General features: G+C 41.8%; 1 protein-coding gene across 1 annotated transcript; it reads right to left on the bottom strand.

The window, feature by feature from the left end:
* Nucleotides 1–2371: 2371 nt before the first annotated feature.
* LOC121517086 (intermediate filament protein ON3-like) lies at nucleotides 2372–6407 on the bottom strand. The gene is made up of 9 exons (XM_041798602.1): nucleotides 6015–6407; nucleotides 4234–4442; nucleotides 4091–4151; nucleotides 3892–3987; nucleotides 3567–3731; nucleotides 3327–3452; nucleotides 2945–3165; nucleotides 2775–2827; nucleotides 2372–2592 (listed from the first exon to the last, which is right to left on the bottom strand). The coding sequence occupies exons 1-9, from the start codon at nucleotides 6405–6407 to the stop codon at nucleotides 2372–2374; spliced, it is 1545 nt and encodes a 514-aa protein (XP_041654536.1).
* Nucleotides 6408–15592: the final 9185 nt, after the last annotated feature.

Below are 15592 nucleotides of genomic sequence, written 5' to 3'. Positions count from 1 at the left end.
TTTTTCTACCCAGGAGCTGTATTGTCTTTAAATACTTTAGCAAGAGCCACATTCCAAAACTGAGGGCTGTAAGGTAGATCCATAGATGCAATAACCACCACCTGTTCTAATGACGTGTCAAAATATTAGTTTGAGCTCTGAGGTGCTTTTCAAAGAACTGAGGAATGATGGTCGGCTATCTGTGTATTCATATCTCACATTGGGACATTTACTGTAGTTCTGTGGCTTTATTAACATAAAAAGATGTTTTCTAATTCTTTTCCACTGATTATTGATGCTTTTAGCTTTAGGGGGAGGGGCCTCATATTGTTCTTTGCCCAGGGCCTCAAAATAACAAAAACCGGTCCTGCCTCACACCTGGAGCTCTCCCAGACACATCAAATCAAATGAAACACCCACGTTCAGGAGAGTTTCACTAGATATTACGTTATCTCAACATGTGATCCGTGTGTGTGTCTGTGTGTGTGTGTGGGTCGCTGATGACCGACGACACGTATGATCATCAATGATCATCATAAAATATGAGTGTGGGACAGCACACTTCAATGAATGAGCTTACTGAAGAGATGCATGACCAGCTGACTTCCTCTGCTCACTCTTAAGCGCATTCCTCCGTCGCACGCACCCGACGATAATAATATACTTATTAAAAGTAAGTAAAAGTTTTCATTTGAACTTGGCACTAAAGAGCCACAGGCGACTGGAGGGCCATGGACTGAGTATCCCTGCCCTATACATTAAGCAGAGAGTAAGAACGCTGTGGGCCAGGGTGTGTGTTAGCCCACAACAGGGTACCACACCCTTAGCTCTGCCTCCCCCACCCTGTTGCTAAGCTTGCTCACTCTCTCTTTCTCTGTACTAATCTGTCTCATTTTCCCCTTTCCCCATAACTGTTTCAATGTAATCATGAGTGGTGTTAAGGAAGGTAGTATCGGCATTGTCACTACCTGGAGCTTGTATGTACGGAGCCTGGGTCTGTTGAAGACGGCATGCTGTTGAGGCTGTGTGGGCCGTGTGGTACGATAAGTAGGATGATGTCTCCGTGCTGGCGTGGTGGGTGGTGAGAGCTGGCATGGAGGGGGGGGACTCTGGGATGCTGGAGATCACTGTCCAGCCCTCTGGAGGTGTCCTGGGACTAACTGGACGAAACACTGATGAAGGAGGGTTCCCACTTGACAACCCTGGTAAAATGCAGGTTTCTTACTACCCATCGGCCTGCACGGTTGACTTGTGGAGGCAGATAGTAATGGACTTCTTCACTGAGCGCTGATCCTCTTCATAGGGCACAGGTATCTTATGTTTTACTCACAAACTGATGCTAGGGTTTGTAGTTTTCACACTACTTGGTGATTGGATTAAGGTTAGGGTTAGACTTTGATTAGTGTGATTAAAATGTTAAAATTGTCATATTTGTTTTAGAAATAACAGTGAATCTCAGAGTTATTTTCTTTGTAATTGCTATTAGTTTAGGGATCGTTCAAACATTACCATGAAAACATTACCAAGCAGCTTAGCAAGCCTGCAGTTTTGAACCCCAAATTGTTTGAAAGTACAACAAACACTTCAAAGAAGAAACTGAACAGCCAAAATTAGTGTGAAATCAGATTTATTCCAGGCATTTGGTGGTACAAATTCAAGATAAATCTGTTTTTTCCAGTCAGCCTTAACCATGGTTTCTTTTTATTTAGTGGTGTAAAGCAGGATGAAGACACCGCTGATATGCTGTAGTGGAGAGCCCATTTTCTCTCAGAACAGGAGAAGAAAAAGAGGATCCCGACACGAATATGAGTGTGGCTGCTTTTGATGATGTAACAATGCACAACATGTTGACAGATGTGAGACAACAGAGGAGACATTGAAGAAAGGAAGGGGTCAGAGGTTGGACAGGTGTATGCTGACTGCAGATGTTACTTTTCCCTGCTCAACTCTTCGAGGTGCTGTTGTCATTTTTTGTGCAATCACCGTTGCTTTGTAAAGATTTTCTGTCGTGACACTACAAGTATCCTCTTGTCTGCTTGACAGCACATCCAGCAACTAAAAGACAGCCAGGCTGACTGATCCAAAGAAGAGAGGACCGACTCACATCTCTGCTGTTCTTTTTATGGTGTAATAATCGCTCTGCCTCTACTTTTTTGATGTTATCTCTCTCTCTGTGGTACCAAAGAGGAGGAGCAACACAGGAGGTAAATGCCAGAAAAGCTGTCATTACACTAATCAGCCAGCTGTTAAAGGTTGAATGCAAAATGTTCCTGAGTCTGCTGTAAGATCAGAAGTGGAGGGGTTAACTTTGGCTCTTATGAGTGGAGAAGAGGGACAAGAGGTGGAGAATGCAATGAAGGAAGAGTGAAGAGAGGAAAAACTGCTGGTTCAGTTAAAACCCACGGCGGGAGATGCTGCTTGAGCTTGTTCGTGAATATGACATACTGCCACCTCCACCTCCACCGATGCTGATGCCGCTGCCGAAGCCAGCGCCGCCACCATAGCCGCCGCCGATGCTGATGCCGCTGCCATAGCCGCCGCCGATGCCGCCGCCGATGCCACCGCCAAAGCCACCGCCCATGCCGCCGCCACTGCCAGCACCAGCACTGACGCCTGTGTTTTTAGAAAATCAAATGTAATCATTCATTGTAATGTCATGCTTGTTCAGTTAAGTATCAAGCAAACATTCTGCTTCATAGTATTTTTCTTTTTCTCAGTGCTTAAAGGTTTAATATGAAAACCTGAAAGCTGACTTATAAATGACTTGAATTTTAGAGATATTTGTTTTTACGTACCGCTGCTGCTTGACTGCACGATGATGTTGCATGGTCCACCACCAGCTGCAATTCTGAAAAGAAATACACAAATCAGCACTCACAGCTGTTGAAGTTGCTTCCTTCTCAGAGTCAGGCATCCGATGATTTAATTTCGCGTTTGCCTAAAATGTTTTAGATTTTTTTAGTACCTGGTCTCCTCTCCCTCCAGCAGTTTCTTGTAGGTGGCGATCTCAATATCCAGAGCCAGCTTGACATTCATGAGCTCCTGGTACTCGCGGACCTGGCGGGCCATGTCCTGTTTGGCTGTCTGCAGGGCCCTCTCCAGATCTGCGATGCGGGCCTTGGCGTCCTTGACTGCCAGCTCTCCACGCTCCTCAGCCTCGGCAATCTGGGCCTCCAGATTGACACGCTGAAAAATTGGATAATATGTAGAAGGTTCAGATATGGTATCTCTCAGTCAGATAAAATCATTTGCAAGACATTTATTACATCTGGATTTTTTTTCTAAATAGCTCATAGGTCCACAGCTGTATAGAAGTGATCTTTATGTAGCTGTTAATCAGGGCCCACCTGTCCCTTGACTGCCTCGATCTCGTTCTGGAGGCGGCTGATCATACGGTTCAGCTCAGCGATCTCAGTCTTGGTGTTGCGAAGATCATCACCGGTCTGGCCTGCAGAAGCCTGCATCTCCTGGTACTAAAGTAAAAAAGTTTGGAATGACAGTTGTTAAAGATTCAAATGTTCACTGACAGGGCAGGTATTGTATTTTATGTTTAGAAATGGGTGAGACTAATGTCTCTCACTTCCTACCTTTTGCTGGTACCAACCCTCAGCATCAGCACGGTTGCGTTGGGCGATTTCTTCATACTGAGCCTTGACTTCAGCCACAATTTGGTCCATGTCCAGGTTACGGCTGTTGTCCATCTCAACAATGACTGAAGTGTCCTTGATCTGTCCTTGGAGCTCACGCAGTTCCTACACAAGAGATTTTTTCATTTTTCAAAGTGAGCTTTTAAAGGAAAGCGTACTTTTTCCCTTTATTCATACCCATCAGAGCCAGTTATCTTTCTCTTCTTTTGAACAAAATGGAGTATATAAACAAAATATTGAGTTAAAGAATTTGAATTTTTCATACTGCTTCATAGACAGCTCTGAGGAAGTTGATCTCATCCTGAAGGGCGTCAACCTTGGCTTCCAGCTCAACCTTGTTCATGTAGGCGCCGTCAACATCCTGCCAGCAGAGATTCAGATTGCATTGGTGATGGCCCAAATGTAAAGTATTATATCAGTTAACCTTGTAGTTTTAACACCTGTCATTGCAGATTTACTCTCACCTTCTTAAGAAGCACAAACTCATTCTCCACAGCAGCACGTTTGTTGATTTCATCCTCATATCTGACACAAACATGGACTTAGTTAGCTGATGGAGAAAAGCTTTGTGCATCAATGAATGAAGGTCATTTTGGTATCAACTCACTTGTTCTTGAAGTCCTCTACCAGTCCCTGCATGTTCCTCAGCTCTCCCTCAAGCTTCACCTTCTCATTGCCGAGCCCGTCGAGCTGTCTGCGGAGGTTGGCGATGTAAGCCTCAAACATGGCATCGATGTTGGAGCGGGTGGTGGTCTGATCCTGCAGCAGGTTCCACTTGGTTTCCAGCATTTTGTTCTGCTGCTCCAGGAAGCGCACCTAAAACATGAAAAATGGTACACGCAAGTTTATATGTAGTTACATAGGGAAGTCAAAGATTAGCATTTAAAAGTATTTTGTCTCTTGCCACTCAGTCAAGAAATAACCATGGAAGTGTCTTAAGATGCCATGTATCTGGTGGTGACCTGCAGTGGTTGATAAAAGAAGTCCTTTTGTGTGGAGGTCAATTAGATAAAGTTTCTTTCAAAATATTAACATTTTCAAAGTAAGTTAATCAGGTTGTACTTAATGGCATCAAGTTATTTCTAAAACCACATATCAACTCAAATGGACAGGCCACGATAAATGCTATAAATGAAAGCCAAACCAACAGGTGATGACACTGTTGCCACTTCTGATTACAGTGAAATGATTTTGGCCATACCATTAAATTTATCCGCATCAGTAAGTTTTCTTACAGTGTTCTTGGTTATTCCTCATGCTCAGTTTAGGATTTTTTTTCTTCGTTTTACTCTACTCGTGGTTCTTCTTGCCGCACCTTTGTGTGACTTTCTCTCTCAGAGAGCAATATAGCAGCTGTTGTTTTAAAACACCCCTCAGGGCAGAGATGTTCTAGCCATAATGTAGACTTAAATATCTCTTCACAGTACAGTCTATCTCTAATGAGATCATCCTTTCTGAGCGTCTGAGTTGCTATCATATGTTAAAATTCAAGCAAGTCGTTGGCATCCTGCTTTGAACCCTGGAGAGGATGGAGCCAATCCCTGGTGTATGGGTGTTTGTTTGATTTTAAGGCACACAAGAAAATGCTAACAGCATTTTCTCTCATAAAGTGTTCTTGATTGTCTTTATCTGCCTGAAAGAAACTCCTTTGCCTGTATTTTATGAGTTGCTCAGTCAAAAAAAGGCCCCACATTTTACATCATCCCTACTCATCTGAAACACACAACAGATTTTGATGCAGTAAATTCAAAGCTCAAACCTTTACTTAAAATATTGCAAGCTTTGCAATGCATTAATAAAGGTTTCTTATGATCTTCCCTGCAGTCAAGCTAAGAGCTTGTAAGCGTCTGCTGCCATAGAGGTTGGTGATAACCTGATCCCTTCTCCCTTCATACTGAATGTTACTGGATCCAACCACTCTTGTTTCCTACCTCTCTTAACACTGAGACAGCTGGCAACGTTTCAATTATGGTAAAGAAGAGGTTAAAAGGTCAGGTTTCAGTTTAAGAGTTTGCTGCTGCTGGATTTTGGTTTGAGATCATGGTTTAACACACTGCCTGAGCAAATGAACAAATTACTTAATCCTGTTCTCTCTTGTAAAAATAGTGATGCATTTGTGCTTGAAGTCATAGTTAACAAGGCTGTGAGCGTTTACATTATTTGTTTGCAGATCAGTTGCTGTGTAATATTTAATGAACCCTGGGGAGGCAGGTTGCTGCAGCTATTCATGCTTACAAAAATGATGAACTCTAGCTCATCAGTGCAGTGCAGCCTACATTAAATCTATCATCACCTGTTGTTATTACATGGCAGGGACAATTTAAAATCTCACTTAAAACTTTTCCTTAACAGAGGCTTTTTCTTTATGCATGAGAAAATGAAACTCACCTTGTCAATGAAGCTGGCGAAGCGGTTGTTGAGGGACTTGATCTGCTCCTTCTCCTGGGTTCGGACGGTCTGGATGGTGGGGTCGATCTCGAGGTTCAGAGGGGCCAGCAGGCTTTGGTTGACTTGGACATTTGTGATTGGCATCGTCATGCCGCCAGCGCCACCAAAACCGCCAGCACTACCGAAACCGCCAGCACCGAAACCAGCACCGCCAGCACCAAAACCAGCACCAAAACCACCACCACCACCACCACCAGCACTGTAACTGCTGACACTGTAACTACTGCTGCCACCCCCCATGCCAATGCCACCCATGCCCATACCACCCATGCCAATGGCACCGCCTGACTTGAACATACCACCAGACATTGACATTCTACCACCGCTTGACATTGCCGATCTTGAGGAAAATCCAACACCCCCACTAGCACTTGCACTGCTGAAAGTACGACCACCACCCCCTGCACTGCGCCTGACAGTGACGGATCTGGTCATAGTAGCCATTTTCTCTGATTAGAAAGAATTCACAGACAAGAGAGAGAGGGAGAGAAGGAGGTTTGGCAGGGTGCACCAAGAGGAGAGTCGAGTCCCTCTAAGTGTCCTCTTGCTCTCAGTGATGGACTTTTATCTGCCTCCAACTGAGTAGGCAGTCCCAGGAAGCCCCACCTCTCTGCACCTCCTCTTGTTACCTGGATCCTGGAAGGTGCACTTGCAGGCATGTAGAATGGCTTGGAGCGGATCAGCCTGTTAGACAAGTAACAGTGTCACCCCTGTAAGGCGATCGGGGCCCTAAACACCCAGGTGCTCACAGAGGAATGGCATCACAGCCCCGGGTTAGGAAGGAAAGAAAGACATGTTGGCAAAGGAGTTTTAACTTGATTAGCTGGAGGGTTTCTTGGAGGTGCTCATGGTTGGAGGATTGTTAGGGTGGGGTAGAGAGCTTTATGCTCACTGATCTATCATTCTCTGCTTCCTGAGATGTGTGCATTTGCATGTGCAAGTGGTCTTAATGTGTTGGTGCAGAGTCTAGTGCTAAGCCTTAATGCTATTTGGTGCTTCCTCTGTTATGTTGCTTTGCAGCCAGACAACACAAGATACTGAAAAATCCTAAAATTGACCTACTGCAACATGTAAAATTAAATTTTGGTTAACATATAAAAGAAGATTTGACACTTGATGTACATGTAATATAAGTGTCTGTGAGGCTTGATTAAAAAAGATGGAGTTTTGTGGAAAGGGGCATTAGTAATTAGGCTGTTTTCAAAAGCAACAGCAGCATGTTTCCAAGCCGCTAGTACATGTGTGCATCTGGGCCGTTTTTTGAATGTGTTATCTGAAGAGTGTTGTACAGGATTTTTGGAAAACTTTGCACAAATGTCAACTCTGATTCAAGGATTAACTGATTTCAATTTGGAGGTCACAGGGTAAAGGTCACTCTGATCTTATGACCTGTGATAATACATATCCATATACATTTACTCACCCTTAGTTTTTGTCATGCCTGTTCAAAGATTGTTAAAGTCGTTTAAGAATATGTGTGTATAAATATGATGAAATTAGGGGTATCAATGACTAAGTTTTTCGTAGTTGAATCTGATTTGTCAGCTTTTGCCTTTAGTCGACTAATAGTCGAACGGCGTTTCCGCTAGACTTTTTTGTCCCCTGTCAAAATGAGCTGCAGTCCTCAAGAATTCCGGCCATTTAGAACAACTACCGGACATTTGCTTTAACATTATTTTGCTGCATTAACAGCAGTAAAATGCATAAATCTCTCTCTTATTTTTTGTTTAAGTGGTTTAAAGTATCAAAATGAAAGCTGCGCACTTTTCCTTACACATGCAGTCACATACACAATATACGCCCACGTTAAACTCACAAACAACAACAGTTAGCTTCACATCAGCACCGTTAGCCTGTTAGCACATTGGCCGTGACTCTAACTTTGCAGCTTACAACAGCCAAATGCCATCCTCCAGCAACAACAACGAAGCATCCAAACACATAACAAAAGTGCTCTGTTAACTGGACATTGCATTACAACTCTACATTTCAAATGAAAAAATGAGTCTTACCATCAGTTGCTAATATCAGTCCTCATGATGACAGCTGAAACCTCCAATCAGACTCCTCCGAATTGAATCGCTGACTATTCCAGATCACCCCTAGATGTAATAATGATTATTATTATAAAGCACAAGACAGTTTAGAAGAGACACCAAGAAAGAGCTCAGCAGTCCTGTAAGTGGCTGATTAATTGTCCTGGGAACAACTTCAGAATTAAAGCATTGTGTAAAAGCTATTTTAGCTACATATCAGGCACTGGGACATATTAAAAGTATTAGCAGGAAGTGGACTGAGTGCCATTTATCCATCGTCCCATCACAGTGCTCTGATTCCTGGTAAGTCAAAGCGTGAGCTGTCATTCTCTGCCTCCACAGTAAACTAACCTCAGGTTTCATTCATGGTGAAAAATAAAACCGTTCAATTCAATTTTTTATGTTTTTTTTTTTTTTTTTTTTTTTTTTTGTAGGCACAACCCTGCAGCCAGCTCACAAAGACTGGTAGTCACCCAGTCTCTCTGGGCAGAAGCCACACATCCAAAATATTTTAATTAAAAGAATATTTCTTTGCATTAAGTCTTATACTGTTGGAAAGTCTGTTTATTTCTCTTTTTGAATGGTGCCACATGTGTAGGTTGCATCCGTGAAAAATTTACTAATTTGCCAAACAGCTAATTTTGCTCTAGATATTGACCCTTTTTGAAGCTTCTGGTACTCCCAGGTGCTGACAATCAGGTACCTGCAATCTCAGTGCAGAGCAGTAGTTTTGGATTTTTTAAATATTTTTTATTTTTATTTTGTTTTCACTTTGTGTTCGATTTCGGTTTAGTGTTAATTAGTTTTTACTGCTTGTTAGTGTAGTTTTTATTTTGCAGACATGCTTCTTCATAGTTTAGTTTTTATAAGTTTATGTGTTAGTTTTAGTTTTTGGATCCAAGTCAGGGCTGAGTGAACATTTTTAAAAACATATTTTGACAGGCTACTTTTCACGCATCATTTGATTTAGTTAAACATGATCCTTAAATAATGATAAAATAAGACATAAAAATACCACTGTGGGAAGTCTTGACCAATAAATTCAGGCAATTTTATACTCCCCAAACTTGGGTGTAGGTCCCAGTCAGTATGGTTGTGCCAAAGACTAGAACTAAAGCTATTTTGTCTCTGTTTTTGTTTTATTTAAGTAAGTTTTGTAAGCACACTATGCAGTTTTAGTTAGTTTTCATTCCTTGATAAAGCATAGTTTATTTAGTATTAGTTAACTACAATGATTTTTCAAATTTTAGTTTTAGTTGAGGTAAAAGGACCCTATTATTGCCTTTGTACCTCATCTCACTGACTCTAACTTGTGTCCATCTGTAAGATGAGTCCCAGGAGACCATTTATTGACTGGATTCTGATGATTTCCGCCCTTTATGGAGGAAAACTGTCAAACTGCCACGCTGTGAAAAGGCGTTTATTATTTATGATGACGTCATAAAGCTGATAAGATGCTCTGTCCCTTATCCGGGTGCAGTTGCGAGTCCACTTGAATCGCGCCCGAGACCACCACCCCAAGTTGGCCCAGGCCTGGTGCCCGGGCATGGTTCGTTTGCATTCACACTACCAAAACAACGTGGACCTTGGGCTCAAGTGCACTCTGAACCAGGATCGAGCCCCTAGTGTGAAAGCCACCTCAAAGGGAAACAAACAGGCTTTCCAGTGGTATAAGATTTATTGCCAAGAAGCACTGTTACAACAAAGAAATAATCCAACAAACATTCATTCTCTTCCCTTATGAGCTAAGTCTATATACATACTGTATATGTATATTGATATACATATACAGTATGTATAATGATATACATATACATACTGTATATGTATATTGATATATTGATAGATCAGTATTCATATACCGTATATACAGCTGCAAGAAAAAGTATGTGAACCCTTTGGGATTTCTTGGATTTCTGCATAAATTGGTCATAAAATGTGTTCTGATCTTCATCTAAGTCACAACAATAGACAAACACAGTCTGCTTAAACTAATACCACACAAAAAAATATGTTTTCAGGTTTTTATTGAACAAACCTTGTAAACATTCACAGTGCAGGTGGAAAATGTATGTAACCCTTTGGATTTAATAACTGGTTGACCCTCCTCTGGCAGCAATAACCTCAACCAAATGCTTCCTGTCATTACAGATCAGACCTGCACAATGGTCAGGAGGAATTTTGGACCATTCCTCTTCAAAACTGTTTCAGTTCAACAGTATTCCTGGGATGTGTGGTGTGAATCGCTCTCTTGTGGTCATGCCACAGCATCTCAATCGGTTTGAGGTCTGGACTCTGACTGGGCCACTCCAGAAGGCACATTTTCCTCTGTTGAAGCCATTCTGTTGTTGATTTACTTCTATGTTTTGGGTTGTTGTCCTGTTGTATCACCCATCCTCTGTTGAGCTTCAGTTGGTGGACGGATGGTCATAAGTTTTCCTGCAAAATGTCTTGATAAACTTGGGAATTCATATTTCCGTCAATGACAGCAATCTGTCCAGGCCCTGAGGCAGCAAAGCAGCCCCAAACCATGATGGCCCCTCCACCATATTTCACAGTTGGGATGAAGTTTAGATGTTGGTGTGCCGTGCCTTTTTTTCTCCACACATAGCGTTGTGTGTTCCTTCCAAACAGAATATTTTGCCAGTAGTGCTGTGGAACATCCAGGTGCTCTCTGCAAACTTCAAACGTGCAGCAATGTTTTTTGGACAGCAGTGGCTTCCTCCGTGGTGTCCTCCCATGAACTCTATTCTTGTTTAATGTTTTACTCCTTGTAGATTTGCCAACACAAATGTTAGCATGTACCAGACAAGTAACATGACAAGTCTTTAGCTGACACTCTAGGATTCTTCTTCACCTCATTGATCATTCTGCGCTGTGCTCTCACAGTAATCTTTACAGGACGACCACGCCTAGGGAGAGTAGCAACAGTGCTGAACTTTCTCCATTTTTAGACAGTCTGTCTTACCGTGGACACATGAACATCAAGACTTTTAGAGATACTTTTGTAACCCTTTCCAGCTTCATGCAAGTCAACAATTCTTGATCGTAGGTCTTCTGAGAGCTCTTTTGTGCCAGGCATGGTTCACATCAGGCAATGCTTCTTGAGAACAGCAAATTCAAAACTGGTGTGTTTTTTACAGGGCAGGGCAGCTTTAACCAACACATCTAATCTCATCACATTGATTGGACTCCAGGTTGGCAGACTCCTGGCTCCAATTAGCTCTTGGAGAAGTCATTAGCCTAGGGGTTCACATACTTTTTCCACCTGCACTGTGAATGTTTACAAGGTTTGTTCAATAAAAACCTGAAAACACATCATTTTTTTGTGCGGTATTAGTTTAAGCAGACTGTGTTTGTCTATTGTTGTGACTTTGATGAAGATCAGAACACATTTTATGACCAATTTATGCAGAAATCCAAGAAATCCCATAGGGTTCACATACTTTTTCTTGCAGCTGTAAATGCATGATATAACTGGGTACTAATTTAATATTTTTGAATGTTTTTATTCAAAGGTTGGTTAGGCCCCTGGCCCTACCTGCATGTATTGGTGCCACTGGCCATGTGTTTTTATACTTTGAGATCGACCATCTCAGTGGTTTGAGGTTTGTTGGTACATCTGGTTTTATCCCATTATTTGCATGTCAACATATACAGTAACATCTGAAAATCACTCAATTTTTAACAACTTTTAAATTTTACAGCTTCACAAAGAGTCAAACAATGGATAAAAGGTTTTGCACAAGGATGCATGCAGACACGTTTCCTCTTTATAGAACTAGCAACACAAATTACTTGCTAGTTAATAAAAATAAACCACAAACATAAATAACCATTTAAAGCATGAATACTACTTTTGTGATTAAAACTACTGAGCTAGAGGAGTCATTCATCTTCCTTGAGTAGGACAGTGTGGGCAGCAAATAAATTGACTTGAGGACAAATAGGTGAATATTTTCTCAAAGAAATACATTTTAAATTCCAGAGTTTTTTGTCTTATTCACCATCCTGTTATTAATGCGTTCAGGCCTGCAGCTTGTTGCTGCTTGAGGGCACTGCTCATACTACCTGCAATACTGCATGTCTTTCAAAAGTTTGGTCTGAGTGTGTAAAAGTTTAACAAGTGTCTCTACCACACATATGAATATGTAATGTGCTTTTTAAAGCATGTGCCCTTAGGAAACGTGATTTGTAGCTTTCATTAAGGAAGCTTGAGGAACATCAGTGGTTTGGAGTAAACCTGATTTCTCACTGTCAGAATGGGAACTGCTGATGCTTGTTGAAACAAATCTGGTTTAGGTGTTGGTTTTCCAGTCTCTGTTCTGTAGTAGCACCAAAATTAGCTGTAGGGCACATTAAGTCACACCCCAGCAGAAAGTGCCAGCACTTCACTCCCACTTTAAAATTTCTCTCATGTTTTAAATTAGAACACATGCAGCATGCAGTACATTTATGCAACTTTGCATCAAATAAGCAGGTTTTCAGATTCATCTACACACAAAAATTGTTCATCTTTAAGTGCATCTGCAGTCACGGTATACCCTCTGTAATGTATAAAGCAATTTTAGTATGGTTTAAGCAGGGCTCTAATCCATTTCATTAAAAGCTATAACATGCAGAATGTATGTGTACTCAAAGATCTACATTCATTATGACTACTCCTATGTAAAATATTTTAGTTGAGTTCTGACATTACCTCTAATATTTCCAACAGATGTCAAAACCAAAGAAATTCTTAATTCTTATGATTGTAGTAGTACATGGATGTTAACATGACAAACTGCCTCAAAATCCAGAAGGAGCATGCTGCGATTGTGCTGCTGTGTTTTACATGTTTTGAGCTGCTTGCTTGGGACAGGCCATGATTATTCTCTACCATTGTTTGGGTTGTATGAGGTACCTACCTTTCTATACCCCCTTATACCCGTCTGTGGCGCTATATAGCCTAGCCTCCCCAGGCAATATAACACCACAGACACTATCTCAACATACAGTGCCGTGAAAAAGTACTCCCCGCTGATTCCTTTTATTATTAAGGGGGAAAAAATCCAACAATATCTGGCCCTATGTAAAAACCTATGTAAAAAAGTAATTGCCCCCCCTTTGTTAAATCATGAGTTAACTGTGATTGACTGCAGTTCTTGGAAAGCTGAGTTCAATTTCACTGGCCACACCCAGGCCTGATTACTGCCAGATTTGTTGAATGAAGACATCACTTAAATAGAAGCTGTCAGACAAAGTGAAGTAGGCTTCAAGATCTCAGAAAGAAATGCATCATGCCACCATCCAAAGACATTCAAGAACAAAGTGATTGAAATTTATCAGTCTGGAAAAGGTTACAAAGCCATTTCCAAGGCTTTCTGACTCCAGCAAACCCTGGTCAGAGCCATTATCCACAGATGGAGAAAACTGGGTATAATGATTAACCTTCCCAGGAGTGGTCAGCCAACCGAAATTACTCCAAGTGTACAATGATGACTCATCCAGGAGGTCACAAAAGAACCCAGAATGACATTCAAAGACCTGCAGGCCTCACTGGCCTCAGTTAAGGTCAGAGTTCATGACTCAACCATAAGAACGACACTAGGCAAAAATGGCATCCATGGGAGAGTTTCAAGGCAAAAACTAGGTATGGGACAGATCCGATCCAATATTGGTATCGGGTCCGATATGGACATAATTAATAGATCGGATATCTGGATGGCACTGATCCAAGTGACCGGTCCAAATCCATCCTACAGTTTGCGGTAGACCATGAACGCACCGCAGTCTAACACGAGACAGTCCGTGTGTAACTGAGCTAGTATTAGTTAGGATGTTCTTAGCGGTATAATTACCAAGTAGATTAAACGTAGATCGATAGTTAGAATAGTCAAAACTAGAATAAAGATGAGAGAACACAAAAAAGAGTGGATGTGACGTTAGCCTGATAACGGGCGGCATTGAAAGCTAGCGCCGCTAGCACCTTTGTTCCTCTTTTCAGATTAATATTGTGCTTTGATATTTGGCCTCTTTTCACTTCGGATGAGTAGTCATACGTGAGCTTTACACTCGACAGCCTACATACCACTTTATTTCCATTTACTCCTTTGGAAAACTGTCACTAACTGCCATTAGCCACCGACAAGCTACTGATTGTTGACATCGGGTGAAGGGTCAGAGAGGAAGGCTGTGGCCATTAACTGAAGCTACAGCGGTCTCTAGTGGTGGGAGGTCCGTTACAGTTTAAAAGAGCATTATAGACAGGGATTTCAAGCATGTGTTCATAAAAAATGATAGGTAATTAGTTTAATCGATTAGTAAATCAATGTTTAGTGGTAGTTGAAATAAATTTGTTTGGAATAGAAAGAACTAGAAAGAATAGAAAGAAACATCTTGATGATCCCCAAGACTTTTGGAGAAATATTCTGTGGAGTGATGAGACAAAAGTTGAACTTTTTGGAAGGTTTGAGTCCCGTTACATCGGGCGTAAAAATAACACAGCATTTGATACAAAGAACATCACGCCAACAGTCAAACATGGTGGTGACAGTGTGTTGGTCTGGGGCTGCTTTGCTGCTTCAGGACCTGGACCACTTGCTGTGACTGATGGAACAATGAATTCTGCTGTCTACCAGAAAACCCTGAAGGCCAACGTCCAGCCATCAGTTCATGACCTCAAGCTCAAGCCCTCTAGGGTTATACAGCAGGACGACCTGAAAACTTCCAACAAGTCCACCTCTGAATGGCTTAAAAACACAAAATTAAGCTTTGGAGTGGCCAAGTCAAAGTCTGGACTTAAACCAAACCGAGATGCTGCTGTGTGACCTTAAATGGCCAGTTTATGCTTGAAAACCCTCCAATATGGCTGAGTTAAAACAATTCTGTGAAGAAGAGTGGGACAAAATTCCTCCACAGTGATCCAAAAGACCTATCACCAGATTTCGCAAACACTTGATTTCAGTTATTGCTGCCAAGGGTGGCACAACCAGTTATTAGGTTCAGGGGGACAATTACTTTTTCACATAGGGCCAGATACACTATATTGTCAAAAGTATTCACCCATCCAAATAATTTAAAGCAGCTGTTCCAATCACTTCCATGGCCACAGGTGGACAAAATCAAGCACCTAGGCATGCAGACTGTTTCTACAAACATTTGTGAAAGAATGGGTCGCTCTCAGGAGCTCAGTGAATTCCAGCGTGGTTCTGTTATAGGATGCCACCTGCACAACAAGTCCAATCATGAAATTTCCTCTCTCCTAAATATTCAACTGTCAACTGTCAGTGGTATTATAACAAAGTGGAAGTGATTGGGAATGACAACAACTCAGCCACCAAGTGGTATGCCACGTAAAATGACGTAGCAGGGTCGGCAGATGCTGAGGCCCATAGTGCGCAGAGGTGGCCAACTTTCTGCAGAGTCAATCGCTACAGACCTCCAAACTTCATGTGGCCTTCAGATTAGTTCAAGAACAGTGTGTAGAGAGCTTCATGGAAT

This window comes from Cheilinus undulatus, linkage group 11 (genome assembly GCF_018320785.1).
Source record: "Cheilinus undulatus linkage group 11, ASM1832078v1, whole genome shotgun sequence".
Lineage (NCBI taxonomy): Eukaryota > Metazoa > Chordata > Actinopteri > Labriformes > Labridae > Cheilinus > Cheilinus undulatus.
This window is presented reverse-complemented; position numbering and strand designations above follow the sequence as displayed.